Below are 16359 nucleotides of genomic sequence, written 5' to 3' on the forward strand. Positions count from 1 at the left end.
AGTCTTTGCATTCTCCATCCTGAAAATGCATCTCTAAAGTGACAGGTATGCACATTTTCTTTGCAGTTACCTCCTGTTCTCTTCCCTGTACACAGCAATGGGCTTCTGTACACCAGCTAGTTGAGAAGAATGTGTCTTTTGTGGAAGCTTATTAAAAAACTAATAAATTAAACGGTGGTAGTTGCTTTTTGGAGCAGACCTTCCTTGGGTTCGCTGGGACATGATAGTTTGGGGTTTAGCTGCCCTTCTCTATCTGTAAGTAACATTGTTCAGGCTTGCATCAATCTTGGTTTTAATTAGAATCCTCTTTGAAATGGAAAATATTAAAGCAGATCCATAGTGGAGTGGGAACGGCAGAGCCAGAGGGTTTTCAGATACTGCCTTTAGAAAAAAGGGGAAGAAAAAAGCCATTTCTAATCCTTAAAATATTTGCCTTGCTTTATTTTCATATCTTGAAGACAAACAGGTGCTGTGTGCCCTTTATGATTCTCAAATATACAATCTCCAAGCCAGCAATCTCTAAAGCCTTCCCTTGTTTGTACAATTAGGGTGGGATTTTCAGAATCACTCGCTGTTGGTCTGTCTGTGCTCTCATTGAAGTCAAATTGCCATTGACTTCAGTGAGAATAGTGTTAGATCAGTACATGAGTGCTTTTGAAAATCCTTCCCTTTGCCTTTATTTTAGTCACATCTGTGTACAATTGAATAAAAAGACTTTTGTAATATACTTTAATTATTCGTTGTTGCTTTCATATAAAAACGATTGCGAGGAAAGCAGAAGAAAACCTATAATAATAATCTGACTTTGATCTTATTTACCAGAAATTACATGTTATGTTTTTCTTCTCCTTTTATGTAATTATATCTTACTTTATCACAATGTAAGATAAATCACTGAAAACATGAGGAGTAGGAATAATTTGGTAATGGGGAGGGGAAGAGCACTCACAAAGGAAGGAACTCAGCTCTCTGTGGTCTGATGGGCTTCCACTGCTGCTTATGGCAGCTTTCCTTGGAATGCATGGGAACGACAGGAGCCTTCATGTGAAAACCTAGTGCTGAAACCTGATGAATATAGAGGCCGTGTTTCCAGCTGCAAGGAATGGCTTTCTGGATGTCACCTTCCCAGGAAACCCCAGGTTACTGTCCGGGTAGCTGGACTCCGCTTTGCACCGCATTCTCCACCTGGTTTTGGTCCACTCATTCCTTCCTGATTCATGTGCCTTTTTGGTTTCCAGTGTGTGTTTCAATGATGTTTCTGGTTAATAGCTTGCTCTTTGGCAGAACTAAAGAGGATCAGAGCTTACTGTAGCTCAGGCTAAGTCAGAGAACACCCAGAACATCTAATTCTGCAAGACCAATCTTTCCAAGACTGCCCTGTACAGCCAAGTTTTACCCTTGGCTTTAGACATTCAGAGAAGTGCTCAAGTGGGGAGTCCAGTTGTACTGGTTGTTATTTGCATTGTGCTAATAATGTTTCCTTGGGTCTGCAGCAGGAGATTTTAGCTGAGGGGAGGATCTGGCCACCACCCACACCAATCCCTGTAGCTCATCTCCACCTCTCCAGTACAGTGCGAGACATGGAGGGAGGATGGTGGAGACCAGCAGCACTGCAGGGCAGGAGGTGACTGCTCCTTGCCAACAACCTCATCTTCTCATCTGCTTATTAGTACCATAGATTCACCTGAACTGCCCTTCAGAGAGAAATACATACATCCAGAGGGCAGTTCTGCTGTCAGAGATCACATGGAAGCCTGCTCAGATGCAGGAGTGGTTTTGCATTGGGCAGATGTGTGAGTTTCCTTGAATTAAATTGTCTTTTAATAGCAGGGTTCTGCTCCATCTTCAGACTCACTGGATTATCGGTTCTGATGTAAATATGTGTTTAGCATTAGAGTAAAATGTTATGTCAATACCTGGAAGACCGGGTGCCTCTTTCAGCTGCTGCTGTTTCCATGTGTCACAGATTAGAGCTGGCCCTGGCCAGGGGCCAGGCTGGTGCTCGAGACACTCTAAATCCATAGCGGTATATGAGAGATGTTTACTAGCCTAAGTGTGGGTGATCTGTTTGATAAACTGAATGACATATTGTTCCTCTTAATGCACTTTGTGTTTCTGCGTGAACAGGAGTAAAGGTATTGAACTGCCATAATTCAGTAGTTAAAATCCCTCCCGCAGGAATGACCATGGGTGGCAAACGCAGCACGTGCTCAGGGCTTTCCATCTGCTCCACTGCCTTCATTAACTGCAAATGGTCAGGCCACGGTCATTGAAAACTTAATAGGTGGTGTTGGTGTTTAACTGGTGATACAGAAAGAACAAGAGGGTGTCGTGGAAAGGCACGGGATGCCCCTTCAGTCTTTCCACATCATGTTAGTCCTCAAAGTGCCAGCATATTGTAATGCCACCTGCAAGGTGATGCTGTGGGAATCTTGGCTTAGTCCAAATAAAAATCATTAATCTCTGCGTCCCCCAGGAGCTCTGAATGATGAGCTACCCTCTGCATTCACTACTGTTTCAGGAGGTAGCTTGAAGAAATTAAACATTCCTTAACGTTTCACTTAAAACCAAAGTGCAAACCAATATGAAGAAGCTGAAGGAACAAAAAAGAAGTGAGTGTAAACAGCTACAAGTGGTAATGTGGCAGCTAATCTGAGAATTGTTAGATGTTTAAGATATAATTACTGTATATTAACTAGATGAGATGTACACAAAGAGTCTGAGGAGCCTGCCAGAGAAATAAACCACAGAGCACTCACTGGCCTGATTTATTTTTTTCCATCATCATGTTTTGAATGTTCATGCATACTGATTAAAATTTAGGTTAGGGTCTTGGAAGCTGTTGCCAAGTTTTGTCACTCAGGGAATTTTCAGTTTAACCCTCTGCCTGCCCTTTGGATGGCCAGCTTCCCAAATACCCAGGGCAGATAAACTTGTGCCTTGTCCAGCTGAACCAATGCATTCAGATGTCCTGAGGAAAAAGCCTCTTGAGTGCTCCTAAAATATGTATTTATCCAGGATTCATCTTCCTGAATTTACTGTTTGCTGAAACAAGCAGTACTGTGTTGGCCAAGCATGAGATAATGTGTTGGAGTTCACTGTTTCCCTCCTGTGGAATGATATTTGAGATGCACATTTTTTCCATTTTTTCCTAGAATATCAGGGGAAAATAATTTCAAGTGGAGAGAGAATTTTGCTGAACATCTGGGAGCAAAATGGGAAAAGTTTGATAAAGGGCATCTTGCTGACATGTAATAGCAACTAGCTCAGAGAAAGAATCCAGGGCATTGCAAATGAAAGGGGTTTTCTTAACTGTAGGTCAATTGGATATGTAGCTTCGTGCGTCCGGTTGACAGTAACAGATTATCCAGATTGTCAGCTTTTCAAGAGTGAAACCTTCAGACTGAAGTCATGCAGTAATCTCAATTTCGGGAGCAGCCGTGTCTGTATGCAACAGAGACAGACGTTATTTCATTACTTAACTCAGCAGAAAAGTGTTTCTTGTGCAAAATGTATATTCTATTCAGGGGTTAACTACTATATTCAATATATGGCAATATTTCATACATTGGTTATGGTGTTGCTGGGTTATAATGATAACTGCAGAAGTTTAATATCTTTCAGCATCTGACTATTCATTTTAGTTATGTTTGAGATACATTGAGTTTAAAACTTGCTATTTTGATTTTATCCATTGCACAGGGAATAACTTTATCTGTAAGCTTAAATACTTAAATAAGGAGCCAGCCTCTCCTCACATGCACAAGTTTAAACTGGAAGGAAGGTCAAAGCTATCAGACTTTGCAAACATGAATAAAAATTGTGTCTTATAAAAAAGCAAAACGGAGCAAAGCCCAAAATACTTCCAGGAGAAAAGGCTTCAGCTCTATAGACTTTTTTCCTTGTATTGCTCTATCAGCCTGATGTCAAATGACATTCTTTTCTTCATTTAACATAATTGTCTCTGAAATGCAACAGTGAAACAAACCATTAGCAAAACGCTGAGCTGTCAGAAGCAATCGCTGGTGTCAGATCCAAATGGGCGGCCTTTCCCTTCTCCAAAGCTACTCGTGGTGCTTTCCTATAGAGGTTCTTTGTGAAACATCCAGCATGTCAAGGGCAGTGTTGTAGCCATGAAGATCTGACCAGTCCCTCTGAAGTGGGAGCTTCGTGCTCTGTGCTTTGGGCTCGTAGCTGCCCCATGGACTCCTCTGTGCTTTTCTTCTAAACCAGGATCTCCACTGACTTCAGTGGTAGCTGGGGGAGAATGTTTGTGCTGCAGATGGCAAACAGAGGATGAGAAATAACCTGTTAGCTGCCTATGTAATGATGAATAAAAGGGTTGTCTGGTACTGTACCAGAATGCTCTGGCAAAGCATGAGCATGGTCTGGAATGATGCATAAACTAACCCTTTTTCTTCCTGCAAAGCCTGAGTTTGCTTCAGGAATATTGATAATAAAGTTGGAAGGTGTGGAAAGTTGGTAGGACTTGGAAGTGAGTCAGTGCTCCATCCAATTGCTCCCAATGGAAGTGCACTGCAAGCAAAGCTGTGTAGCTGCAGCCAGCTCTGCCACACAGATGGAAAGAAATTACAGTGAACTGTAGTGAATTGTAGTAGATTCAGGAAATTGTGGTGAATTGGATGTGAACTAGTAAGTAAAAGCTGCCTCGATGGTATCAATTCTCAGGCTTTTCTCTCTCTGAGCTGTTGAGCATTTAATCTGCAGCCTTTAATGCAAAGTAACAAATGCAGGACTCCTTCCCTTCAGAACTGTGGTAGGTTTTGGATCCATCATGGGCAAAATGAGGCCTTTAATACACAGCACAGGCAGCAATTATCCATTCACGTGTGTTGGCCAGCCCCTGGAGAGGGACAAGGCAGACACTTTGCTAGGGAGTTTTACTCTTGGATGGCAGTAAGGCAGTGCAGGTTTAGGGTCCCCCAGCCTGAGTCCCCCTTGCTGGCTCTGCTGCTGCTTCCTTGACCTTCTGCACTCTCTCCCCATGTTGCTTCCCAGGTTTGGACAGCTTCACAAGCATGGCAAAACATGAAGATGATGCCTGCTGCCACTTTAGAGCTTATTGTTAGCAAGCTTTGTTTAAGCAGGATAACTTCAGCATGTGGGCTTGAGCACGGGCACTCACTCTCACTCATATGCATGCAGGACTTCCTTACAACCTTATTCCTGGGGATGGTTAAATCCATCAGGAAGATGATTCAACCTGAGATTAAAAACGTCACCAGGAGTGGAGAATCCTGTGGGCTCTTTTAAGCAGGATGATCCATGGGTATCCGATCCCTGCCACGCTTGTGATACACAGGAGCAACAGTAGAGGTTCCCAAATTGTTATCTAGTCATTTCGTCAAATAATAGATGGCATTCCCTTGGGAATGCAGCCCCAGTAAGTAGCAAGACCAGTAACGTGGCACTGTCAGAATGAAGATGTTTGTTAATTTTGTCTTGTGTTGCATAATAGGTTGCATCAGCTTGCTGGAATAACATAGATTTTATCCTGTAGTCATTTATCACCTCATCACCTTAAACCTGTCTGCAGTGTGACTGTGCAGAGCTGTCAGGCTCATTGTCTGAAAGGATGATTTCTTCTGGTACTTTTCCTATGTATCCACCATAATTGGGATCCTACCCCAAAACCTCAGATGTAATATCAGTAGAAAATAGTCTTTCTATAAATACATCCCACTCTGTCTAGGAGTAAATATATGCGTGTTATTCCTACTATTCTTTTGCACACATAAACCTGAACGGCTTTACACTTTGCTGTATGGCAAAGTGCATTTCCAGGAACATCCTTTATAAAAGGGATCATGCAAAAGCCTGCAGGAATTCCTAGCATGAAGCTAGTGCTGCCTGAATTTTTCCCACAGGCGGTGTTTAAAGTCAAATTGGGTTGTGACATTAAATAACACCATATGGTGTGTTCATCCCCTGCTGCTAGAACTAGACGCTCGGTGCAGTTTCAGTAGCGTTTTACAAGAGTTGATTGATTTTGGGCTGGGTTATAGGTTCTCAGAAGTTAGGTGGCCTTGAAAAACACATTAGTGTTTGTCTTTTAAATACCAGAAGCACGATATTTGCAAGGGCTTTGTTTGTATTAAAATAAAACTGGGGGCAGGGCTGTATGGATGTGTATGTGTAATGGTGTACATATAAAAGCTGTGTCAAATCCATCGAGAACAGAACATGGAATCAAACTCTACTTCAAATGATTCACTTTTGGGGACTTGCACAAACTGTTTGTGTCCTCCAGGTGATTTTCTTTCTAAGGGAATGCCAAGAGCATTAATGCAAAAACTATCAAAGCTCCCTTAAAGGTGTTTGCCATTTTCATTGTATTTCTGAATCTTCAAACCTAGAGATGAAAGCACCTGCAGATGCAGACAGCACATTCCATGCATGGCATGCTTTCCGGCAGCCTTTCATTTTGATTCTTCCTCTTCTCTCTCTTTTTTAATTACAGTTCTTTGAGGTTCCGTTTGACTCAAATATGAACAGGACAAAAAACAGACCACTGGTGCGAGGACAGATCAGGTAAGGCTCCGCACACCTGCTCTGCCTAATGAGAAACAAGTCTTCGCGTTGCTTTTATCTATCTCCAAGCTTCTCTCTTCAGGTGACAAAAAATAGCAATTTCAGACAAAAGACTTAGCACCTCGCTGGTTTGCCATAGTTCTACATGTTTATCACTTTCATGTGGGGAGTTTGAGTAATCATCTTTGCTCTGAAATACTGAATTTGTCAAGACAGCAGAAGTTCCACTCATGTTGTGTATTTCTTCATGTGTGATGACAGCGTGGGAGCATGTGGTTATGTTCCACTGAACTTGTGCATTACATTGTCACAGGGGAAGTTCAGGTTAGATGTAAGGAAGAAGTTCTTTACTGTGAGGGTGCTGAGGCCCCGGAACAGGTTGCCCAAAGAAGTGGCAAATGCTCCAACCCTGGCAGTGTTCAAGGCCAGGCTGGACAGAGCCTTGAGCAACATGGTCTAATGTGAAGTGTCCCTGCCCATGGCCAGGGGTTGGAACTAGGTGATCTTAAGGTCCTTTCCAACCCAAACCATTCTGTCATTCTATGAAATCTTCAAAATTTCCCCTCTAAGAACAAACACAAAAGCATAGATTGTTTTTAGTAAGTCACATATATCTATTAGAACATGAACATCCATTTGAATCTCCCAGCAGAGATTTCTGCAACTCATTTTTATAGTGGTTTTGTGTTGTCTTTACCTTTTCTGCATGGGGTGATAACTCTCAAGGGTGGCACCTTATGAAAATAAAGTAAAAATTTGTCATCACTTAGTTTATTATCATCCGTAAGTAAATCCCTCCCTCTCCACCTCCCAAAAAAAGCCATTTATTAGCATAGGGAATCCCTTGGATAAAGAAAAAATCCTTGATTCACTCTGTTTCCTGGATTATGTATCAGTTCGGTTTCTCAAAGGCTGTTTCCCAGCTAAAAAAGCAAAGTAAAAAAGAACATCACCAGAAACCTCTCGCTTATTTGCAAACTAAAACTGAAGGCCCAATTCATAAATGATTCAACAAACAATTTTAGTATTGCGTTTCCATGATTTGTGCCAAGGATTATTTATAACAAAATTATGTTTTCCCTTAGGCTTCTGTGAACAGTTGGTCCTGTTTATTTCTGTGTTTTATCCATCACCTTTGGAGGGCAGAAAAAAATGTGATGGATGAAATTACAAGAAAATGGAGACAAAATAGTCAAGTGAACCTCGGGGTAAATTCACTCTCATTGTAAATAGTTAGAGTGCTTCAATAAACTTGGTCCCATTTGTTCTTGAGGATGGTGCTAATTACAGATGCCTGAGTTGAGTTAATTTTATTTAAAAACATATTTTAGGGACCACTGCAGTGAGGGCAGCTGTTGTACATACACTGAGTCAGCCCTAATCGTGCTGTACAGGGGAGCTGCACTGCTGCATGTGGTCCTTTAGCTTTGGAAGAAGCAACACTCATTAGGAAGAAAGATGATGGGGGGATGTTCTAGTGTTTGTTTTTATCATAGTCTACTAGCATGGCTTGCAGTGTTTCTGGAGTCAAAAACAGAGCTAGGAAACTTTCTGTCAACTTTGGATTTGGAGAAAGCAAGTTGTTTTGTAAGTTCCCAGTGTCCTTAAATGAACTTCACTGTCATCCAAATGCACCACAGATTGGCAAACCCATATTTAATGGATTTTCTTACTTCCCCCCCACTTCATATTTGCTTTCACCACAAAATGGTAATGTTGGGGACTTTGTGTAATCACTCGTCAATCTATCTACCTGACTGTCAACAGCTAATTTAAAGTTCTTTAAAGTGTCACTTACCTTGAATAATGCCGCTTTCGTTCCCTGTAGACATGAACATGCAGACCTTGACTGGGGTTATTTCTTCTGTGGTGTGCCAGAGGAGAATAATCCAGTGCAAGTGATCTAACCTTGTTATATTTTGCCACATATTCCCTGGTGTTCCTTGAACTCTTTCCTTCCTGGCTGATTAAATAAAACCCTTAAATGGTTCTGCTAAAACTAGTCAAAACCAGACCAGACTGAGATGGATAAACTGTGCTTGAGAGACTGGTGTCTTGGCTCTGGGAAGGAATTCAGAGAGCTTGGGGTATGGACGGAGTTCTTGCCCAAAACTTGTCTTGACATTTGGGTTCTGACGTTTTCTTCTCTTTAGCTGCTTCGTGTCATGAAATGTTTGCTGCTTTTTTAATTCTGCTGTGTTATAACATCTGTGATATCCAGTGCAAATGAGACATTGTTTTATGATCTGTCTTCATCTACTGTTTATAAATCCATTGTGATTTCCTATGTTTTTTTCTTTCTTTTCTTCCTTTTTATTTGTTCCATGTAGTCCTTGTTGCAGAACTGGTCAGGTTGGGTTGCAGGTTTTCTATGGTCCACTCCAGAGCTTGAGATCCCTTTGAAAGAGTGAGAAGGTTGTTAACTCTCCATTGCATTGGCTCACTACAACTCCTTGGAAAGGCTTTCAGTGGTGGCTTTGATGTGAACTTCTGCCCACTGAGAAACTGCGCTGAGACCAGTGATGTTATTTATAGAGGTTGTGGCATCATGAAGACACTTTGAGCTTGGGCCATAATCAAACTGGTAACTCCCAGAGAGAGGTCCTTGGTGTTCCTGAGTCATCCAGTCCCTGGATGAGCTGACGTCTCTAGTTTAGATAAGGTAATTCATGGAACTGGATCATTAGGAAATGTTATGCTGTGCTGGTGTAGAGAAATGATTCCCATGTGTTTCACCTTGTGGCCTCCATTGGCAGCATCAGCCCCAAGTTCATTTAGGTTTAAGATCAACTGGCAGTTCTGACTGTCCTTGCTTCCAACAGGTCTCCCCTTCCTTTCTGCCTGAAGCCTTCACTTTGAAACCTGTTTTTGTTTGAAAAGCAACACGTCCTGTCCTTTATGGCAACACTTGCATGTGCTCGTTTCCCTGTGCTCGTGTCCCTGCATACACAATCACATGGTTCCCAGTTCCCCTCGTCTCAGCCTTTTCTACAAGTTACTGAGGACTTGCAGTTTCCTTTGGCATCAGTGAGGAACCTCAGTAGCTTGCATAGAAATGCTCTGTGGCCAGGGCTGCAGTGTGGACCATGAACCAAAGGTTTGGCTGGGGACCCAGTGTCTTTATCTTACTGGTGACACTCAAGAAGTATTTAAGTTTGGCAGTTTTGGCCTGACCATCGCTCCAGTCAGCACCCTGTGAGCCAGGAGCCGGTTTTGGAAGGATGGGATTAGGAAAAGCAATTGTCCTTCATCCTTTGTGAAGTCTTCTCTATATCGCGTCATCTTTATGGCTGACATAGTTAGAAGCTCAGTGTGCCCCTGCTCTATAGATTTTATACCATTTGGCCTGGACCAAACCATACAGAGAAGGACTCTGCAGAGCTGGGGCTGCTGTACATAAGCACAAGAGTACATACACCTTATTCGCCAGCCCCAAACCCACTGCTGATGCCCCCGGGGAATCTTCTGACAGCGTTGCTAGATTTGTGACAAACAGCACCTGATAGTTCATTGACTGCTTTGCTTTACAATGTCCTATTTAATTTGTAAGGCTCTGAAAAAAATGGTCCCTTTGAGCAATGAGACGTAACCATCCTTATTCTCTATTCAGAGAGTAATCAGAGACATCCTGTTGCAAAAATAACAAGAGGAGACCCAAACACAGCATGCCACTAAACGCCATCCATCATTCCAGCCTGCCCACATGTCCTCCTCCCTCCTCTGACCCCCTCAAGTCTTGTTTGGAAATCCAAACAGCTTGAGATGTTCGTCGTACTTGGGCTGCAGTGTTAAACTCATTGAGCGTGTTTGCATTTTGCATTGTAACAACAGCTGATATTATTTTGCCTGCTATTAATGTCATTGACAAGGAAAAATTTCCTGGGCTACCACAAAGATTGGACTGAAATGGCAGCAGCTTTTCCTGGTTTCCTGTTGGGTGTGATTTATTCTTATTGCTTTTTAAGGTAATGGATTTAATTTTCCTGCAGATTAATTTAAATAGATCTCTAGTATTAGCTACAGTAGCTGATTGAGCTTAGCCTTGAGGATGACAAGTGTCCTGCTCCATTATATTGTACCAAGTGACAGTTTTGATTGCCCCTCTACGCAGAACTGCACACGCTCCGGTTAAAAAGCGACTGGGTTTATGAACTTCTAGTACTGCTGGAGCTGCTGTGCTAAGCACCCATAAAAAACTTAATAGTTGTACAGGAATACTTTTTCATCTTACAGAAAAAAATCTCGAACAGCACATTCTAAATAACTAATTCATGGCTGTGTAGACGCCTTTCACTTCTGCTCCCACAGCATCTTGTAGCTTGCAGCCGTTTTCTGTACCAGGTCCTTTGGGTCTGGTCTTAGCAGTGGCTACAGGGTCTGCCAGGGAGTGGGGCTGGGGTTTCTCCCTTGCTTTACCCCCAGGTTTCATGTCCTCCAGGCTGTGAAGCACTATACAGACAGTGTCAGGATGGTCCTGCATTAGAACCTCAGGAGAGGTCCTGCAGACCTCACCCCTGCTCACAGCAGGGTCAGCTCTGAGGTCAGACCTGGTTGCTCCAGCCTTTATCCAGTCTGGTCTCAAAAACCTCCAATATAAGAATAATATGGTATGGAATTTAGTTACATTCTCCTTATACAGAATATTTGCACTCTCAAGCTTGCTTTTCCTTGCCCATTGGAGAAGTTTAAGTCTATTAAACGTGGCAGAAGGTGGCACAACACCGATGATGCCTGGGATGCCTTTAGAGAAATAAATCTTCATGTTGTTTGGTGACTAATTTTTCCTAGAATCCCATTAACCTCCTCATTTAGCAATGCACAAGGAGCTGTGTTCTGTATATGAGCTTCTTATGGCCAGGGTTGATGGTTATTGCGGCTAATGGAGACAATAATGCTTTTCTCCTTGTTGACATTTCAGAGTGGAATGTTGGCTTTGATCAGTTTAAACTAGAAGCCAAACTCTTGAAGAATGAGACCAAAAAGACCTCCTAAGCCAGTGACGTTTCTCTTATATTAATGAATTGTAGTTATAATTGCAACTGTATAACATGGACAGTCAGAAACTGTTAGAAAATTGCAACATGTCAAACTTTCCCTATTTATTCAAAGCCACACGGTGACTCTAGAGTAGTTCTGAGTAAAGCTGAGTTTTCCACTCAGTTACCTGTAGTAGAGATTACTATGACAAGTGTAACAAAACCAGAACATGCTGAAAAAATCTGTGTGCGTCTTAAGGAAAAAAAATCCTTCTGTAATCACTGTTGATAACTCAGTGTAATTAGCTTGATTCTTTGCTTGCTAACACTAATGTGAATCAGGAAGGTTCCTACTGATGTTAGTGGAGCTACACTGGTGTAAGTGAGAGGAAATCCATGTCCTCGGCTTACGCTGAAGCCTGCATTAAGCGTTTGCCAGTCCTGCTTTAAGCCAGGAGTTTAAAACCTCCCCAAGGGTTTCAGTACAACTTCGGTTCCCATTTAAAGATCAGCCTCTGCTTAGGCTGGCTGGGCTGCTCCCTTGGGTGGTCATTTCAGACAGGTTTCATTCGACTTAAGTTAAAACAAATAAAACAAAACCTCCATAAATCTACAGTTCTTCAAGAATAATCATTTTTAAGAGATCAGATGCTCGTTCCCTGCAGGGGAAACATTCCAATATTTTGTTTAGAAAATACCTCATTTTAAAGGGACTGCCCTGAGATCTTTCTGAATGATAAACATGTTTCTCTTTACAGTGGGAGGCTTTCCTCTTGTTTAAACAGGGCACAATTCAAAGCAGACACCACCACGGCAGCCTTTTTTATCCTGCTTGTATTCAGACTTTATTATTTGAAAACAAGTAAATGCATTCCTTCCCCACCACCACCCTCCTGGCTTCCCTGGTTCTTTTCCACCCTGTGTTTTCCAGAAGCTGTCATTGACTCTGTTTGGTAAACAAGAAATTAAAAAGGCAGCTTTATATTTCTGACATGTACAATTGCTTGTAAAAATGTTCTTCTTCCCTTTGAACAGCAGGATATGTGGGGGTTTTCTGGCATGGTCACGTCATGGAGAAGTGTGTGTAGGGGGGGAAGAAACCTTGAGGCTAAAACATAGTTTAATGAGAATAAAACCCACATCAAAGGATGGTCTAATGGAATGATATAATGCTTACTGTGTCACTTTCCCAAAGGGGATATGGATGACAGTACTTATATTTCAATTATCTATTCACTGCCTGCATAGGATGTTGATTAAATGGTTCTAAGGTATTAGAGGCCTTTTGTAGAATGCACAGAAAAATGGTGATACTGCACATTATCCTCAGATCAAAATGTGTATTAGCAGGAAATTATACAGCTCTAACTACATCTCTATTTTGTTTCTTAGGGCAATAAAGAGGGTTGTTTTAATACCTCTAACATTACATTCAAATTCGTTTCAGTTGAAACGAAGAAATTGCTGGCTATTCAGCTAGTGCCTTCAGCTCACTCCTCCCACCCGGACCTAGTTCTGCCACAGCTCAACGGGGACATTCCTTTGCAGGCAGCTCTGTTTGGTAAATATAAACCCTGCAGAAACACGTGACCCCTCACGCCTTGGTGCTTTTCAGTTCAGCCAAGGGGCCTTTACCACCGACTTACTGATCTGAATCTTTAATTGCACGTGGGACGGTTGATAAATCGGAGTACATTGTACATGGCCCCACGTCAGGAAACATCCCAGATGCTCATGTATAAACCAGGAGTCACGGTGCATTTGGCTAAATAGCTGCTCCATCTGCTTGTGGGGAACACTGCGGAGAAGTGATACGGGCTCCTTAATGGAGTTGTCTTATCCTCTCATGTCAGCTCCTCGCTGGGGGGTAGAGCCCCGTGAGCTGGAGGGAACCAAGCTATTGTACACTAATCCTTCCATCTTTGTGTCCCATCTGAACGGGCCTCTTGGACATCGGTTATAGCCATTGACTCTTTTCTTTTTAAACTGACTAGTGATGAGTCCTTTCATTCAAAGGTGATGTTAAAGTGAGTTTTCCCCTGAAAGAATGAAAGCTTGAAGCCCAAAGATCCTTTCCAGTGTTCTCCTGGTGGCTCTTCTTCCTGCATCTGTCAAACATTTCAGGTTCATGTTTGTAAATTTTAGCTTAATGCAGTCAAAACCCCAACACTTTGTTCCCTGTGTTAGTGTTGAACCTTATCTGGTTTAACCACAGCAGTATCATTATTCAGCGTGTGCCAAGTGTTGTAGGAAATGTCACCGCTCAACAAGTCCATTACAGAGCTGCCTCTGATTAGAAGCTCCTAGACCCTGAGATCTGTTTACAGTAAGTCATGTTAGAAGTGCATTTCTCTCGGTGAAGGACAGAGTTTATCATGTCTTATACAAGTTATAACTTACGTGTTATCAACTTCACAAGTCAGATAGAAGAGAGGTTTTTCTTACACTTTAATTAGCTGTGCTAACACAGATGCTCGCTCTCCAGTCTTTATGACCAGAAAAGCTGCATTCCTGAGGTTGAGATATGTGTGGAACCTCTTTGATATGTCTTAGTTAATATTTTTTTGCTAGGGACATAGAATCACAAGGAATATTAACTTATAAATCACTCTGTAAAGGAGCACGAGCCACAGTGGCTCACACTGCTGCCCTTGTGTGACAATGATTATGTTGTATTCATGCACATTAATGGTATAAAAGGGCTTTTTTGTTTGGGTTTTAATTGTAAAATACAACTCCAGATGCTAACTGTAGATAAACTGCAAAATAATAACGTAGACATCCCAAAATGCAACCATTGTCATCCTCTTCACCTCTCAGATGAAGCATACCAACTACTTAAGAGCATGCTGTAGAGTATTAAAATTGCACAAATCTCAAATGCATGCTTGCAGTGTTGCACAGCAAACTGCAGATAGACAGAAGGATCTGATTTAAATTGCAGTTTGACAGGTTCATCTGTGTGATGACTTCCAGTTGATGGTGTGTAGAGCCTGATCCTCCTTCTACTGCAGACCACTGCTTCTTGTCCTGGTGTTTATGGCTGTAGGGAATAGACAAACTCCTTCATTTGTGTTGCTCTTGGGGATGTATTTAGAGTCAGTGATCTCAATGTCTGGACTATCTTTTCTCTTTTCTTGGTAGAGCAGGTTGATAAAAACCAGGTGGTTGTGGTGACAAGACAAGGAGGAATGACTTTAGGCTGAAAGAGGAGAGGTTTAGATAGAAGGAAAATCTTCTCCCCTGTAAAGGTGCTGAGGCGCTGGCACAGGGTGCCCAGAGAAGCTGTGGCTGCCCCATCCCTGGCAGTGTTCAAGGCCAGGTTGGACACAGGGACTTAGAGCAACCTGCTCTAGTGGAAGGTGTCCCTGCCCATGGCAGGGGTTGGAACTGGATGAGTTTTAAAGTCCCTTCCAGCCTAAACCATTCCATGATTATAGAAATACTCTAGAGCTCCAGTTTTCTCCATCTTACTGAGACTGAGAACTGGCCCGAGACTTCTTTGCAAACACTGGCTGAGGGCTCAGCAGAAGCACATGTTAGGTTTAATCATGCTAAATCACAGAAAAATGTTTCTGGAGAGACCATATTGTCCATCCTGTTTGTCAGCTGGTCTCTGGTTCTTAAACAGAGGACTAAGATTCTGAAGTAAAATGAATGGCTCACTTACTGCCATGCTGTAAGGTTAGGTGAAAAAGGAGGATTTCGTGTAAATATTGAGGGGGTCATTCTTCAAATGTACCCTAGGTTTGTCTTGTAAGCACTTTAAAGAAATATTTACATTTCCCTGTTGGCAGGGAAGCTGTGAATATTATTATTCACCCTTTCACTCCTACCTAATAAAGCCATAGAGCAAGGAGCTTGCTAAGGCTCTGTAGGGTTGCTTAGGGCTGTTATGATTAGCGTTCTGGTGTGTACAGCAAGTGTAACAAGAGCATAAACATGTTGTAAGTATGGGTCTTCTTCATTTTTTACTTAAAGTGAAGTGATGGGACAGGCTATATGGAGACAGGCTGAGAAAGTGGGGGCTGTTTGGCCTGGAGAAGGGAAGCTGCGTGGAGATCTCAGAGCAGCTTCCAGTGTCTGAAGTGGGCTACAGGGATGCTGGAGAGGGACTCTTTGTCAGGGATTGTAGTGACAGGACAAGGGGAATGGGTTCAAACTGAAACTGGGGAAGTTTAGGCTGGATACAGGGAAGTTCTTTACTGTGAGGGTGCTGAGGCACTGACACAGGTTGCCCAAAGAAGTGGGGAATGCTCTATTGCTGGCAGTGTTCAAGGCCATGTTGGACAGAGCTTTGGGTGATATGGTCTAGTGTGAAGTGTCCCTGCCCATGGCAGGGGGGGGGAACTAGATGATCTTAAGGTCCTTTCCAACCCAAACCATTCGTGATTCTATGAGGCCCAATTGGAGCTTCTGCTTAATAACAAAGAGCAGCATAAAAAGCTCTGTTTCTGTCTGAATGTGCTGTTCATGAACTGCAAGTGTCCCCAGGGTTCGGTGACCTGTCTTATCCCAAACCTGTGGTTGCTTTGGTCTTGGTTCTCTGGGCAGACTCTGGAACCCACAAACAGTGAAAGAGCATCATCTGTGTGGCGTTAGCCTGTTAGAAATGAGAGCAGGATATGTTCAGGAGAAGGCTCCATGCTGAGGGTGGGACTCAGTGCTCTGCTTTCAGCCGAGTTAAATTCCTCTTGCCTCATCTTAGCACACACGTCGCGTCTTTGTGGAACTTTCAGCAGAATCGATCAAGCCCATTTTGATTTACACAAACATAAAAAAGAGAGATGTGTCCCTTTCAAGATGAAATGGTTCTTTTAAATGAGCTGTG

At 42.5% G+C, this 16359-nt stretch overlaps 1 protein-coding gene across 1 annotated transcript in view; it reads left to right on the forward strand.

The window, feature by feature from the left end:
- The window catches only part of LOC104402801 (protoheme IX farnesyltransferase, mitochondrial), a gene marked incomplete at its 5' end in the record, with an annotated part of 100635 nt that overhangs the window by 60792 nt on the left and 23484 nt on the right, over positions 1-16359 (forward strand). The window contains one exon of the mRNA XM_010010775.1: positions 6482-6552. Coding sequence (XP_010009077.1) covers positions 6482-6552 — 71 coding nt within the window. The remainder of the gene's footprint in view (positions 1-6481; positions 6553-16359) is intronic.

Source organism: Nestor notabilis, unplaced genomic scaffold, assembly GCF_000696875.1.
Source record: "Nestor notabilis isolate BGI_N333 unplaced genomic scaffold, ASM69687v1 scaffold9873, whole genome shotgun sequence".
In the NCBI taxonomy this organism is placed as follows: Eukaryota; Metazoa; Chordata; class Aves; order Psittaciformes; family Psittacidae; genus Nestor; species Nestor notabilis.